At 34.6% G+C, this 16,180-nt stretch overlaps 1 protein-coding gene and 3 long non-coding RNA genes across 4 annotated transcripts; 2 read left to right on the top strand and 2 right to left on the bottom strand.

Moving 5' to 3' along the window:
- The first annotated feature begins 2,802 nt into the window (after nucleotides 1-2,802).
- Nucleotides 2,803-3,576, top strand: LOC135958800 (protein FAM177B). Its single transcript, XM_065509700.1, has 2 exons — nucleotides 2,803-3,156; nucleotides 3,221-3,576. Exons 1-2 carry the CDS (start codon nucleotides 2,974-2,976, stop codon nucleotides 3,488-3,490), a joined length of 453 nt encoding a protein of 150 aa, XP_065365772.1. The 5' UTR covers nucleotides 2,803-2,973; the 3' UTR covers nucleotides 3,491-3,576.
- Nucleotides 3,577-13,321: 9,745 nt separating this feature from the next.
- LOC135958801 (uncharacterized) lies at nucleotides 13,322-14,311 on the bottom strand. Its single transcript, XR_010576456.1, has 3 exons — nucleotides 13,932-14,311; nucleotides 13,498-13,571; nucleotides 13,322-13,380 (listed from the first exon to the last, which is right to left on the bottom strand). It is a non-coding gene; the product is annotated as an uncharacterized LOC135958801 (long non-coding RNA).
- A 371-nt stretch (nucleotides 14,312-14,682) lies between these two features.
- LOC135959155 (uncharacterized) lies at nucleotides 14,683-15,213 on the bottom strand. Its single transcript, XR_010576509.1, has 3 exons — nucleotides 15,109-15,213; nucleotides 14,954-15,031; nucleotides 14,683-14,882 (listed from the first exon to the last, which is right to left on the bottom strand). It is a non-coding gene; the product is annotated as an uncharacterized LOC135959155 (long non-coding RNA).
- Nucleotides 15,214-15,251: 38 nt separating this feature from the next.
- Nucleotides 15,252-15,641, top strand: LOC135959154 (uncharacterized). The gene is made up of 3 exons (XR_010576508.1): nucleotides 15,252-15,345; nucleotides 15,423-15,500; nucleotides 15,572-15,641. It is a non-coding gene; the product is annotated as an uncharacterized LOC135959154 (long non-coding RNA).
- The last annotated feature ends 539 nt before the right edge of the window (nucleotides 15,642-16,180 follow it).

Below are 16,180 nucleotides of genomic sequence, written 5' to 3'. Positions count from 1 at the left end.
TTATAGCTGCGGAAAAATGTAAACAAATAAGAGCGCAAAAATATAAACAGTGCTGCCCAAGCCTGATTCAAACATGGTGGTTGCAGTTCTACAAAAACAACAATTGGTCTTAACATATGTAAAAAAACAAATATGTCAAGGTATATTAATTATTATTATTAAATAATTAATATACCTTGAAATATGTATTAAAACTTAATATAGTGTAGATCAAGGCGAATCTAATAAGGTGACAGCGCCACGGCAACAAATACAACAAGGCAAAAACAACAAGATTTTTATTTTTGTGAAAAATTCGTCCAAATGTCAAAATCAGCTGTTTATAAAAAATTTATAAAAAAGCGGACCAAGGTATGGCAAAATTTCAATTTTGAAATGCCTAGAACTAGAAAATTATAAGAGATAAATAACACACGCAAGCATGTTTTTTCAAGATCTATCCGAGCGCTTTCCAAAAATATAAAATTCTTTGAAATCGGATGGGAAACAAAAAAAAATTTTAAAAATTTTACATGTCGAAGGTACCCTACTTTGAGCCCCCATAGCGTCGCCCCTGGATTATTTGTAGGGCCCATTTTAATAACTTAAACTCGAATACTCCTTGGCTACACCCAACTCAAATTTTATCCCGATCGGACCAGCCGTTTAGAAATGCCAGATTTATTTCCAGAAAATTTCGATTCTGCCCCACTGTGGGATCACTCAATCACACACATCAAATTTCATCGAAATCGGCCCAGCCTTTAAGGAGGAGTTCAGTTACTAACACACGTACAGAAGAATTATTGTGCAAAAACAAACATTTCACAAACTAAAATTATAATTTAATGACAGTTAACAATTTTAAACAAATAAGGAATTTTGACAGTTGAACGAATTCAAGAATAAAAGTCAGCTGTTCTCGCGAGGTCACCTTATTAGATTTGCATTGGTGTAGATCAGTGGTGACCAACGAGAGAGTGCTTTAAATGCATATGTAGTAGAGGAAAAATAAAAGAGTACACAAATGGAATGCGTGTGCTTTGCACTGAAAAAATTGTATGAAATTGTTTTTGTTTTGAGTTTACTTTGTGTTTTTACTGAGAGCATTCGTCCTGCGCAAGGCGTATTTAACAAGGTGACAGCAGTGGCGAATTGAAATAAATACAGGCGAATTCACTTGTTTTTTATATATAGAGTTTGACATACGGGCGTACGGGCGGATATTTTTTATATATGTAGTTTGACATTTGTGCGTGCTATTTCTATAATCAGCTGTGCTGCCGATGGCACCTTATTAAATGCACCTTGGTCCTGCGTATGTATTAGTGAGAATAACATAACTACACCGGTTTAGTGTTTGGCCACCAACGGTGTAGATCATGGCGTAATGATTATAAGGTGTATGCGTTACGGCAACAAATACAACAATACAAAATCAAATAACTTTTATAGTGTCAAAAACAGTTGCCTAATGTATACAAATTACAGCAAAAAAAAAAATTGACAAGGTGAAAGTGGTACACAAACTCGAGCAAAAAATAATCAGCTGTTTGATTAATGTTACCTTGTGTATTATTACACCCAAGGCGAATTTATACAAGGTGGAGTCAGTCAAACAGCTGATAATTTTTTTTTTCGCTTTTTGGTTCTAACAACTGTCAAAGCTTGTTTTTATATATAAATATCTACATATTCTAAGCTTATTAACAAAATCTTTATTGTTTACATAAATGAGTAAAGCCCTCACTATTCAATTATCTACACTATATTAAGTTTAAATACTTATTTGTTTAATTTTTCATTTTGGTTTTTTGACATTTGTTAAGACCAATCGTTGTTTTTGTAGAACTGACACCACCTTGTATGAATTCCCCTTGATTACACCATGGTGTAGATAATTGAGTAGTGAGGGCCAAGACGAATTCGGCAGCACAGCTAATTCCTGATTAAAGAATAAGCACCCGATAATGTCAAATTACATAAATAAAAAATATTCGCCGGAACGCCAACATGTCAAACTCCATAAATAAAAAATAAATGAATTCGCCTGTATTTATTTCAATTCACCACTGCTGTCACCAAGGCGAATCTAATTAGGTGACCTCACGAGAACAGCTGATTACAGAACTACCACGCGATAATGTCAAACTGCATATATAAAAAATATTCGCCGGAACGCCATTATGTCAAACTCCATATATAAAAAATAAATGAATTCGCCTGTATTTATTTCAATTCGCCACTGCTGTCACCTTGATAAATACGCCTTGACAACACGGGTATCAATTCGAATTTATACAAGGTGTAGTCAGTCAAACAGCTGATAACTTTTTTTTTTCGCAATTGTCAAAGCCTGTTTTTTATATTTAAATATCTACATATTCTATTCTTATTAACAAAATATTTATTTTATACATATATTCAATTATCTACACTACATTAAGTGTTAATATGTACATTAGGGTGGATCGATTTTTTCACGAAAAATCGTATAGCAGAAACGTACATATACTGTGTATATACTTTGATATCATTGGATAAAATACGAAATGCGCAAGATAGGATTTGATTTTGACCTATGGTTTCTTGGGGAAACTTTCTTAGAATTTTCGTAGATTGCGTTTCAAATAGCGACAAAGTATACTTTGTGGCTATACGATTTTTTCCTTTTTGATCCTCCATATAAATCGACCCAGCCTAATGTACATTTGTTTAATTTTTTATTTTTGTTTTTTGACATTTGTTAACACGTATTGTTGTTTTTGTAGAACTGCCACCACCTTGTATAGATTCGCCTTGGTTTGATTTTTTTAGTGTCCACTCTATGTGTTTTTCTCTATATTTTTTCTCCCTTGTTGCAACACAAAACATGATTGGTGCAGTTGTAAACAAATGACAAATGCGTTAGTCGAAATTGATTTTTTCAATACTATTTGATTATAAAAAAAATACTTTAGATAATAGTATTATAATATTACTATAAATAACGCAATGGATACAAGTAACAATAGCGACGAAAAGACTGAATGCGATAACATAACGGCACTTGAATTACAAAAGTCCAAACGAATTTTGTACTTCAGCGATGGTATTATGGAAGAGCTTTCCGAGAGTGATGGAGAAGATATTGGACCTGATATAACAGACAAAAGTATGAATGTAGACATTGATATCGTAAGTAATTGTAAAATACAATTCTATTTAAATTCAACCAAGTACTAATCCATATAAGTTAAAGGCGTCTCTTCCTTTAGGACCTCGCATAAAGTACCAAGCATATCAAATGGGAAACCGTTTTCTAAATGGAATAGATTATGTAGGCGAAGGCTTAGCAAGTTTTTTTGGTATAACTACCCCAAAATATATGAGTGAATCTGATATTGAAAATGTCACAAAACGAGAATCACAAATGCATGATTTGGATGAAGATAAGCATGAGAATGGTGGAGTTTGGTATCATAACAATAATATAAACACGTCAAATATAGTAATTACAAGTTATCCATGAACATATTTTGCCATAAACAGATAATAAAGTGTATTTTTTAATACGAATATGTATGTACATTTATATGAATCATACTAACCGCATAAGGGCAGTATTTTTAAAATAATGTTCACAATCAACGTTGCTGTTTTTGTTATTTATAACCAAATTGGTATTTTTTTTACTTTTTTGTTGCTTTATTTTAAAACTCATTTTACTAAAATGTATTATAAAGTAGATTGTAACATATTAATACAATATATGAGCTCCTTAATATGAATGTAACATATTAATACAATATATTAGTAGAAATATAATCGATTCTCTTATATTCACTAAGCTTGAAGACTAGTGAATGGAATGAAAATCTAAAATTTAATTTTCGATCACTCATTCTCATTTCGATTTTTTAAAAACCGATCTCCATTTTTTAGTATCTCCTACCAAACGTTTGGAAAAAAATGTTCCAGTACTTCTTTAACAAATGTGTTGTATTTAAAAACATGTTTTTTTTTTTAAATGAGCTCCTTAATATGAATATATTTTTCTCAGCTGAGTATTCATGTAGAATATAGATTACCAAGAATTAAATTTATTCGAAAAAAAATAAAATTTAAATGATACCCTCCTATTATTTAGTTCTGATCAAGATAATGTTGATGTTCTTGAGTCGAGTATTAATTTTAATCTTGAGCGATTTTCTCATTTGTCTGTTCGAAATTCATTACCCATAAACCACTCCAAAACTAAGACAATGCTTTTTGGTGGATCTGGGTATCATTCTTCTAGTTTAAATGTCTCTATTAAGTGTTTCGTTCGTCGCTCGGTTTAAATGTATGGGCTTATATATTGATGACCGACTATCTTTTGAAGGTCATGTTGATAATATATATGTTATATTTGTGTCTATTGTTGTGAGCTATTTTGTCCATTTACCCAATCTTTCTTCTTTCGTAAATATACATTTTTGGAACTTTTTTTTATTTAAAAATTAAATATATTTAATTTTTAAATAAAAAAAAGTTGTGTGTCTTCAGCACGACACACAAATTTATAAAAATAAATGTAAACTTTTCGGGGATTTACTTTTTAACGTCAAAATATGTCAAAAATGCAACTCTGCAACATACATTGGTCAATGATGATGGATATTTCCATCAACAATGCATTTGCAATGTGTAAATGTGTTGGTAAACATATTTTGTGTGTATTAGTTTCGGTCATCTATTTCTTGTATAGTATGTTGCAATTATTCAACTTTGCTCAAGATTTTCCTTTACTCACTTGACAAGAAACTCTCAGATTATAATTCCGAGAATTAGATATAATATCTTTGAACGGTCTTTTGTTGTTAGAGTTGCTCGGTATTGGAATTATTTACCAATTGATGTAGTGTGCACCCTGTAGACAAAAGCTACTAGAAAAAAGAAGAAGAGCTAATAATGAATTGATGATGACAAAAGGGTTTTGTTTTAAAGTTTTTTTTGTGTTTTGACAATTGGAAAGATTGTAAACAATAACAAATGAAAAGAATATATAATTTAGATGGCTGAAATAAAAATCTCGGCCATTTTCTTAAAAAAGATAGGTTTCGAGGAAGGAAAGATAGTGAAATTCGTTCTTTTTTTAATCGTACTGGCCAAAGAAGGAAGAAGGTGGAGTTCGTGGCGCAAATTTATTTAACAATTTTTATATTTTTGAAGTAAATTTTTTTTATTTGGAAGTTAAAAAGAAGAAAAATTCATAAATGATCTTAAAAGTAAATAATCTTGAAACTAAATGATTTTAAAACTAAAGAATTAAAAAAAAAAAAACTAAGAAACCGCCAGCCACTTCAACAGGACTCCATCCATCGTGGGAACAGCAGCATTAGCACCACCACGCCTGGGGTGCTAGGGTATATTTGGTGATATTCCGACGAAGTACAGTAAAATACACCGGGACATATAGACGGACGTTCAATTCGGTTCCTTTTCTTTAAGAAAATAAGAAAAAAAAAGAAATATTTATAAAATAAAAAAAAAAGGTGATTAGTGAGATATTTATATAAAAAAATAGGAAGTCTTAAGTATCGCAAAGTCCATCCCGCGTGTGAACCTTAACCACGCGTGCGCGAGTTAGGTTAGAGCTCTGGCCTAGGGAACAGTGAGTCGCGAGGTTAATTAACCCAAGATTTTCCTAAATCTTATATAGGTAATTCTCCTATACAAAAAAAAAATTTTATAAATAAATATATATAAATAAATAAATAAATAAAAGGAATTAGAGAATCCTAAATATTAATAGTACCTCGAACCACTTAGACATTTAGACACGTCACTGACAGGAAATATCCATCTACCCTATCCTCACCCGGGAGATTCTTCCGCAAAATTAGTTGGCCGCCAGGGAATAGAGCGGGAAAGCAGTAACGCTAGATTTAAAAAGATACATTATAAATTATTATTATTAAAAGAAATTTTATTAAATTAAACTAAAAGCAAAAAAAAATTAAAATTTAAAACTAAAATCTAAGAAAAGAAAATTAAAAACTAAAATCTTAAATTTAAAATTTAAAACTAAAATCTTAAATTTAAAATTTAAAACTAAAATCTTAAAGCTAAATTTTTAAAACTGAATCTTAATGCTAAAATTTGAAATTTTTAAACAAAAACAAAATTTTTGTACATTTTTATTTCTAAAGTAAATTTTGTTAATAATTCATTTTTTGTTTGTATAAATTCATTCTTTATTAATAAACCGAAACTTTTATAATGTTTAAATGAAATTGCTATTTTTCAAGTTTTTTTTTTAAAATGATTTACTAAATTTCAGTAAACGCGGCGGTAAGTAGGGAAGGTATTGTTTGCGGGGAAAGTTTGGGACATTCTTACGATAGGATGTCATGGCGGGATTCAATCCCGAGTGGGTGGGTTATCTCCTGGCAACAACATCAGCCAGGAGAAGAAATTGTTCGGTAGATAGGTACGCAGGGAAATAAAGGAAAGAGAAAAAGGACAAGAGAAACTACTTCGAGCCCCTTTAACTTAAATATACTTTTGCTGGTATGATTTTTGTGATAGTGTGTGTTTTCGATCCGGATTGCTGGCAAGGACCACCCCCTCCGGCGAGTTCCCAGCCAGGCAAACGCGAGCATACCAGCGCCGCCGGCAATCTGGCCACCTTGTTTCTTTATGTTTATTTTGTTTTCTGTTTGTTCAATGAACAATGAACAGACGTTTGACAGACACACCAGCCCATACACTACATAAATGGCGCCCAACGTGGGGCCCGAAGTAGGTCCATAGCCTAATCTAGTTAGTCCTTAATGCTATTTAGTCAAGACTACGTAAGTCCTGTTAGGTCATAACAAGAGTCCCTAACTGCAGCGACGTCGTCAGACAAATAGTTATTTATTTTTTTTCCTTTTCGTTTTTTTTTACTTTACAATAGATGGGAATCTATCATCGTGCATGGCTAATGTGGTGCACACCAACGTAAGTCCCGAACATCTGGACAATCTAGTCTGGTTCGCGTTGCGACGTTTGGTGTGTACGCTATAGTCATGCGGGATGATAGATTCTTCAGCCTGTTCTTTCCAAGCAACTTGAGGCTCTCGTGTTAGCTTTCTGTAGCAAAAGCGAGAATGCTCAAGTTGGGAGGAAAGAATAGCATAGGCAGCCACCCTTAATAGATACGATTATTAGTATTTGTTTTATTTAAACTCACGTTTTGTCTGCGGTAAAATAGATAGGGTAGTCCTAGGCGTACTGGGTTTTCAACACCAATCTTCTAGATGCCCCTTGAAATTTGAGCTGCGGTAGAACAAATACTACCTTTTTTTTTATTTATCCATTTACTTTTTCCATTTCCTGAAACCAATAGAAAAACAATTAGTACATATCTTCGAACAATTTCTATACACTTTACCTGCAAACATTACTTACCCGAAAAACATCGCCGTTCACAAGATTAAGTTTTGAATCTTCTTTTCCATTTTGAGTTTTAACCTTTTCTTTGTTAAGATTTATACGTCTAGTTTTTTAAGAGGAGGAGATTTCTATTAGTATCTTGTTTGATATTTATCTGTTAGATAAATATATTTTTTTTTACTAGCGTTCTATACAAATAATCAACATTGTGGTTTTATCATTTTGATTTGTTTCATTTGGTTATTCCTCGTACTAGATCTTTATCTATATCTAATTAGACAAGTAGTAATGGTTTTAACTCGTTCGGCTAAATCTAATATGGAAAATACAAATAGAACTACCGTAGGAACTACAGTTTCTTCTACACTTCCGGTGTATACCATCGCGAACACGATCACGACTACGGCTACAAGAACACCAACAGTAACTCCAGCAGTTCAGCAATTCATCTCAATGGCGCAGGAACGTTCAGGATTCTTCAATGAATCGGCCATTTCGAATAGTACCATAACTTCGCCAGACTACAGTAGTGCCGCCGCCAGACATGTACAGGAGGAATATCGTGGTAGTAACCCGCCTCCAGTTCCTCAACCTGTCAATAATGTCCTATCTAACGACACTATAACGCCACCTGAGTACAGCAACATCACTGCTAGAACGGTGCAGTACCGTTCGGTTATGCCACCTGTAGCTCCTCAACCGGCAAATAATATGCCAGCCACAGGAGATATGTTTACTTTTATGCGGGAGGAACTACAGCGACAAATGCAGTTGTTGCGAACAGATATGCAACAAGAAATTGCGAATGCCGTATCTCGCGCGATCCCGTCAACACCTGGTCCACAAACTGCCGTACCACTTTTTCCTGCTGGACAACAAGATAATTTAATAAATCAACAACAACAACAAACTCATTCTTACATACCCGGTAATAACATTCAGCCACCACGTAATTTTCCTCAAAGCAATGCCGCCAATACGCAACCGAGTCATGGAACACCGACTGTCAATCCAGTTCAGTCTTCGCAGGCGCCTAGTTGGCCAACCGAAGGCGAGTTTACCATCCAACGCAAAGTGGATGTATCGAAATGGGGGATTAAATTCGATGGTACTTCGAGATCAATGAGTGCCGAAGACTTCATTTTTCGAGTAGATGTGTTGAGGCAAGATTATAATTGCGCTTTTAATGATCTCTTAAGATGTTTCCATACCCTTTTGGAAGGTCAGGCGCTGGATTGGTACTGGACCTTACGTAAGCTGAGTACGATACAGTCCTGGGACGAGCTCGTGGGAGCATTTCTCACACAATTCAGGAGGTATGGTAGTGAGTTCCAATTGCAAAAACAAATTATGGATCGTCGCCAAATGCCTCAGGAGAATTTCGAGAGTTTTTACAATGCTGTAATGAGGCTGAGGAACCAGCAACGGAATCCCTATTCGGAAAGAGACTTGGTCGAGATTATGAAAAGCAACTTGAAGCCATCTCTATCCCATTTGCTATTCGCTGTTAGAACTGACAGTCTGAATGATTTCTGTCAACAGGCAAAAAGAGCCGAAAATTTGATAAATACCCAGAGGCAGTCATTCCAGTCAAGAACTCTTACACCCGCTCGCGTGCATGAACTACAGTTCAGTGATGAAACACCTATACCAATCCTCGAGATAGATGCAATGGCCACCAGCAGCCGTTATACATGATGGAATTGCAAGCAACCAGGCCATAGCTTTATGGATTGTCCTTCAACTAATAGGCGCGTATTCTGTTTTAAATGTGGTCGGGACAATGTAGTGACACCTAATTGCCCTAAATGTCAGGGAAACCTGAAGGGGGGCGAGTCCCAAACGGGGGAGACTCGTTCAACCCAAACCTAATCCCGGTGTTCTCTGATAGTGATAAGTTTAGGCCTACTGAAATTTTAGTAAGTCCGCAACGTCCGCTACCTAAGGACGAAAAGCCACGAGTTCACGTTATCAAACCACTCCATCAGAGAATTCGTGAATATAACGAAGCTAAATCTAGGATTTTCGGTCAGGTCTCTAGTAAAATACAGAAAGCTAGGATTAGGTATAAGATTAGGAGGAAAATTAAAAATGAAATTATGTCTACTAGTCTATATGAGGGTGAAGACGCCCGTTTTTATCTGAAGATACCCATTAATGGCGTACCCATAGAAGGTCTTTTAGACAGTGGAGCCACTGTCTCATGTTTAGGTAAAGGGTGCCTGGAGTTTCTCGAGAACACAGGTATACAAATTTTAAATTTTTCATCACACATTAAAACAGCTGATGGTAGTCCTCACAAAATAGTAGGTCGTGTAAGGGTCGAAATAAATTTTAATAATAGGACACAAGAGATCACTTTTTATTTGGTGCCTTCTCTAAATAGACCACTATTTTTAGGTGTAGACTTCATGCGAAGTTTTGGTTTATTTCCTAATTTGTGTAGCCTAACAACTAATGATGTCAATCTCTGTCCGGAGTCCGAAGAAACGAATGATAAATTTAAGACACATATACTCACTCCGAGTCAGAATGCGTCATTAGATGTCATCGTAGCGAAATTTCCATGTTTTACGAAGAAGGGACTTGGTCAGACTTCCCTCGAATCTCATACAATCGACACTCGCGACGCGATTCCAGTTAAGGACAAGCATTATCCGGTCTCACCAGCTGTGCAGAAGTTGATGTACGCAGAACTTGATAGGATGCTTAATCTTGGGGTCATTGAGCAAAGCGAGAGCCCTTGGAGCCATCCGGTTACTCTCGTCCGTAGGGGCGAGAAGAACCGTTTGTGCTTGGACGCTCGTAAGCTGAATGCCCTCACGATTAAAGACGCCTATCCTCTGCCGCACATCGAAGGTCTTCTCAGCCGGTTAGGGGACACATATTTTATATCAAGCGTAGATCTTAAAGACGCATTCTGGCAGATACCACTAGATGCGTCTAGTAGAGAAAAGACTGCATTTACGGTGCCAGGACGACCACTTTACCATTTTACGGTAATGCCTTTCGGGTTGTGTAATGCAGCCCAAAGGTTATGCCGTCTGATGGATAAAGTGATCCCCTCAGCACTTCGTGATAGAGTCTTTGTCTATCTAGACGATCTTTTGATCGTATCTCCGGACTTTAAAACCCACCTGGAATTGCTGGATCGAGTAGCGCATTGTTTGGATTCGGCAGGGCTGACCATAAATGTAGGGAAATCTAAGTTCTGCTTCAAAGAGTTGAGGTACCTAGGTTATATAGTGGGAGGGGGTAAATTAAGACCAGACCCAGAGAAAGTAGAAACGATTTTAAAATTTACTTACCCGAAAACCGCTAGGCAGGTCAGGAGTTTCATGGGAGCTACTGGCTGGTACAGGCGCTTCATCCCAGACTACGCGACGATTTCTACTCCTATCTTCAACACCCTTAAGAAAGGAAAAACGTTCAACTTTCCCGATGATGCCAGAGAAGCCTTCGATAGACTGAAAACAGCCCTAACAACCGCACCAGTGCTCACTCATCCCAATTTTAACAAGCACTTTTATGTGCAGTGTGATGCCTCGGATCTTGGATTGGGAGCTGTCTTATTTCAAAAGGACGAAGACGACGGAGAGCATCCCATCGCTTTTTTTTCTCATAAATTGACCAGCGCTCAGAAGAACTATTCGGTCACAGAGAGAGAGTGTTTGGCCGTAGTAATGGCCATTAAAAAATTTAGGCCTTACATCGAGTTGATGCCCTTTACAGTCATTACTGACCACAGCAGCCTTAAATGGCTAATGTCTCACAAAGACTTGAGCGGTCGACTTGCCAGATGGAGCTTGCATCTTCAGTCATTTGCCTTCAACGTCGAACACAGGCCAGGTTCTAAAAATATAGTACCCGACACCTTGTCGAGGTATGACATGGAGGAGCTTTCTACGGAGGTAAACAACATTATAAGTTTTGATTCCAAGTATTTTAAAGAACAAAGTTACCTGGAATTAATCGCCACAATCCAAGAAAATGCAGAACGTTTACCAGATTTGAAGGTAGTAGACGATTTGGTCTACAAACGAGTTTTGCCTTACGATGGAGTCCCGATAAACGAGGACTTCGCTTGGAAACTTTGGGTCCCGCTCGAATTAACCCAAGACATAATTGCCAAGTGCCACAATCCACCTCAGGCTGCGCACGGAGGATTTGGGAAGACGCTTCGAAGGGTCAAAGAATACTTTTACTGGCCCAACCAGAATGCACATATCCGCACGTTCGTGTCAAATTGTCAAACCTGTCGAGAAACCAAACCCTCTAACACCATCTTACGACCACCAATGGGAACTGAATCTCAGTCGGAACGACCGTTCCAAAAGTTATTCATCGATTTTTTGGGTCCGTATCCGCGGTCAAAGAACGGAAATACTTTCATTTTTATCGTGCTAGACCACTTGACCAAATACGTCCTACTTAAAGCTATGACCAAGGCAAATTCTAAAAACGTAATTAAGTTCCTTATATCTGAAGTATTCTTCAAGTTTGGTACCCCAGAGACGATTCTATCTGATAACGGTAAACAGTTCGTGGGCAAGGATTTCAAGGAAATGGTTATAAACTTTGGCGTTAAACACGTAAAAACAGCCATTCATTCACCACAGGCGAACGCTTCAGAGCGTGTAAACCAGTCGATTCTGTCCGCAATTCGGTCATATATACAACAGGATCACACTGAATGGGATAAGTACCTATCCGAAATTGAGTTTTCGTTGCGTTCGTCAGTCCAAACGTCTATTGGAGTTACACCGTACTTTGCACTGTTCGGCATGAACATGATTTCGCACGGAAGTGTATATAAGCTCGCTAGAAAACTACAATGTCTTCATGATCCGGAAATCGACATAGTACCAAAACCCGTAAAAATGGATCTAGTACGGCAGAAAATTCGCGAGAATCTGCATAAGGCGTACCTGAAAAACGAGAAGTCCTACAATATCCGTTGCCGTCAAGTCAAATTCATACCAGGTCAAGAAGTTTATCGCCGCAACTTCCAGCAAAGTGATTTTAAAAATAATTTTAACGCCAAACTAGCCCGAAAATTTTTAAAATGTCGAATTGTCAAGCCTATAGGTAATAGTCTGTACGAGGTGGAAGACCTTCAGGGGAAAATGTTGGGGGTATTTCACGCCAAAGACTTGAAACAATAGGTTCAAGTTCTTTGGTGGTCTTAGTCCCAACCTTTCAGTCCCAATACCTAACTCTATCAAATACAAAAACGTATTGTCAATTTTTTTTTGAGTGGTTAGTAAATACCTTTTTTTTACACAAAACTCTAGTTAAATGACTACATTTTTCTTTATTTTGCCTCATTAGATTTTATTTTAATTAATATTTTGCTATTTTTGTTGTTGTGTTTTTTTTTTTAGAAATTTGTGACCAGATGGTTGTTGTGAAACAATTACCAGTTGCGGTGGATTTACGCAGTAACAAGTAGTACGTCGCCATGCTCACCGAAACCAATTTAATCCTTTATCACAGTTGTGACTGTCAACACACTATTGATGCAATTCCGTTAACACTCTGGGGAACTATGCCATTAAGAGCTGGGAATCGTTAGTCATCTAGTATGTTGATCTGATTTTTTTTATATTAAAGGAACGGGAGCAATTCGCGACGTTTACCCAACAAGCATCTCGTAAAGAAATACGTGGCTTACTTGTTATTGGATGAATCTAACAATACTGTGATTTGTTCTCACAACATGAACCATTCCTGGCAAAATAGTTTAGTTTCTAATGGAAAACATTATGATCTTAACGATCACGAAATAAGGCAATATATCCAATTTGTTTTTAAATCTAATTTAAATACTAAATCTACTGTTAGACTAAACAGAATAATTTAAAATTAGATGTTAATAATAGCAATTTAAATTTTTCACTCACCGATTTTATTCTCGCTGACAGGGATCTTTTCCTCAGTGCGTTGCTTCTTCCTCAGTCTCGCTGTTTTTCTGTAGGAAATACGAATTGTTACCAACACCTGTAATAGGAAAAACAAAACAATTAGTATTTGGTCTAAATTAAGTTTTAATGATACAATTCATTTACAATATCTAATCAAATGATTTAGCTAACTTCAGCATTATTTAGTACTTACCTTTTTGAATCATAATTTGGTCCAAATTATTTCATATTTAGTTTTCCGGTCCAGGTCCCATCTGAATTTGTAGCCTGTGGAAGATAGATAAGATATAATTAGTTAAGATAAGTTATTTTAGTTTTTGTTATAATTTTCTAAAAGGACAAATTGAATTCCAAGCTAAAATCAAACCATTTTTATTTATTATTCCTTTTAGAAAATTATACTTTATTTTTTTTGTTTTCCAAAATAATTTTATTTTTGAATATTTTTACTTTTATTTTCCGGAGAAATGGTAAGGGGTATTTCTTGCCAAAGTCTCTAGACCTTAGTCTATGAGCTTTGGTGAACTTAGTCCTTACATTTCTACCAAATTTCCTGCGATTAAGTCGTGAATTAATAAAGTTAATAAAATTATCTTTCATTTGTTATTATTTAGTTTTATTACTTGCCTTTCCTGAACGGAAGCAGCTAACCAAGGCCAAATCCCAGGTCCAATTGAATTTTATTAGCTGAAAGTAAAAGAAAATTTATAAAATTATTAATTTTGAATTAAAACAAAAGATATTATAATTGGAGAAATAATTTTATTTTCACTTTTCTTTTATTTTACCCATTTAGGATCGGTTTGATATTTTTTTTTAAGTTTTCTTTAATAATTTTTCTTTTGGATTGGTTACTAAATGGTTATGGCCACAGTTCACATTAATTTCCATATAGGAATTAAATTTTCATAAAATTTATTTTCACTCTCAACATTTCCTTTTTTTTTATATGAACAATTAAAATATTTGAGCAATTACTTTCGTCGCACACTATATTAATAATTTTCCAGTTATCCCATTATTTTTGATCACAGAGTTCACTTATTTAATTTTTAAATTTTATTCAGTTTTTTTATCCGTTTCACAAATTTTAGTCGCCACTGTAAATTATAAAATTCAATTTTTATTTATGTTTTTTTTTATTCAACAGTTTCAAATCACTCAATAGTTTAATTTTCATAAGATTATTTTAAATTTTTTTTATTAACACAAACTTTTATCAAGCACTGTATTTCCAATTAAATTTTTTTTTTGTTCCAATTTTTATTCTAAATTTTCTTTTTTTATCACTCATCGTAGATTCCGATTAAATCGTCTTTATTTAACGAATTTTTTTTTTAATTATTATTAAAGATGTTAAAAATATTTTTACCAGAAAACGATTTTACGGATTACTCACTTTTCGCACACACTATAACCAAATTTTTTTTATATAAACCCGAACCACATTTTTATTTTTCGCACTTTTTTATAAAAAAAAAAGAGAACACTTTTTTATTCCATGATAATTCATTACACTTACCTTCCATTTCCGGAACCACCTTAATCGATAGTCCACCAGCTTATCTGGAACAGTACCTGAAAAATTTCCAAAAGATTTATTAGAATTTATTTAATTTTTTTATTATTTGTTCCTTAATTTTACTTACCGGTTAAATCTGCTCAGATTCACCATCTTCAGAATCGGCCATTGAAATTCTTCTGGTCCAAGGCAGCCAACATTGTCCCTGTAAAGAAAAATGTTTGGTTGTGTTAGTTAGCAACACCACTAATAAATTTCAATTTGTACAACACTTTCACTTACCTTATTCAAAATCTCCATAAATGGCCTTCAATCTCCAGCAGAACCTAAAAAGAAACAAAAGGAATAATTATTTTATTATTTTAAATAAATTAAATGAATATTTTTTTTTTAATAATGTCTTGTTAATAGAAAAAAAATATTCATTTAATTTATTTAAAATAATAAAATAATTATTCCTTTTGTTTCTTTTTAGGTTCTGCTGGAGATTGAAGGCCATTTATGGAGATTTTGAATAAGGTAAGTGAAAGTGTTGTACAAATTGAAATTTATTAGTGGTGTTGCTAACTAACACAACCAAACATTTTTCTTTACAGGGACAATGTTGGCTGCCTTGGACCAGAAGAATTTCAATGGCCGATTCTGAAGATGGTGAATCTGAGCAGATTTAACCGGTAAGTAAAATTAAGGAACAAATAATAAAAAAATTAAATAAATTCTAATAAATCTTTTGGAAATTTTTCAGGTACTGTTCCAGATAAGCTGGTGGACTATCGATTAAGGTGGTTCCGGAAATGGAAGGTAAGTGTAATGAATTATCATGGAATAAAAAAGTGTTCTCTTTTTTTTTTATAAAAAAGTGCGAAAAAAAAAAAGGTGATTAGTGAGATATTTATATAAAAAAATAGGAAGTCTTAAGTATCGCAAAGTCCATCCCGCGTGTGAACCTTAACCACGCGTGCGCGAGTTAGGTTAGAGCTCTGGCCTAGGGAACAGTGAGTCGCGAGGTTAATTAACCCAAGATTTTCCTAAATCTTATATAGGTAATTCTCCTATACAAAAAAAAAATTTTATAAATAAATATATATAAATAAATAAATAAATAAATAAAAGGAATTAGAGAATCCTAAATATTAATAGTACCTCGAACCACTTAGACATTTAGACACGTCACTGACAGGAAATATCCATCTACCCTATCCTCACCCGGGAGATTCTTCCGCAAAATTAGTTGGCCGCCAGGGAATAGAGCGGGAAAGCAGTAACGCTAGATTTAAAAAGATACATTATAAATTATTATTATTAAAAGAAATTTTATTAAATTAAACTAAAAGCAAAAAAAAATTAAAATTTA

This window comes from Calliphora vicina, chromosome 4 (assembly GCF_958450345.1).
Source record: "Calliphora vicina chromosome 4, idCalVici1.1, whole genome shotgun sequence".
NCBI classification, from domain to species: Eukaryota; Metazoa; Arthropoda; class Insecta; order Diptera; family Calliphoridae; genus Calliphora; species Calliphora vicina.
This window is presented reverse-complemented; position numbering and strand designations above follow the sequence as displayed.

What these genes read in the sequence shown, in the direction of transcription:
- LOC135958800 (XM_065509700.1), top strand. Translation starts at nt 2,974, where the DNA reads ATGGATACAAGTAACAATAGCGACGAAAAGACTGAATGCGATAACATA. An exon ending in TGAATGTAGACATTGATATC is followed by an intron (nt 3,157 to 3,220) that starts GTAAGTAATTGT and finishes TATAAGTTAAAG; the next exon opens with GCGTCTCTTCCTTTAGGACC.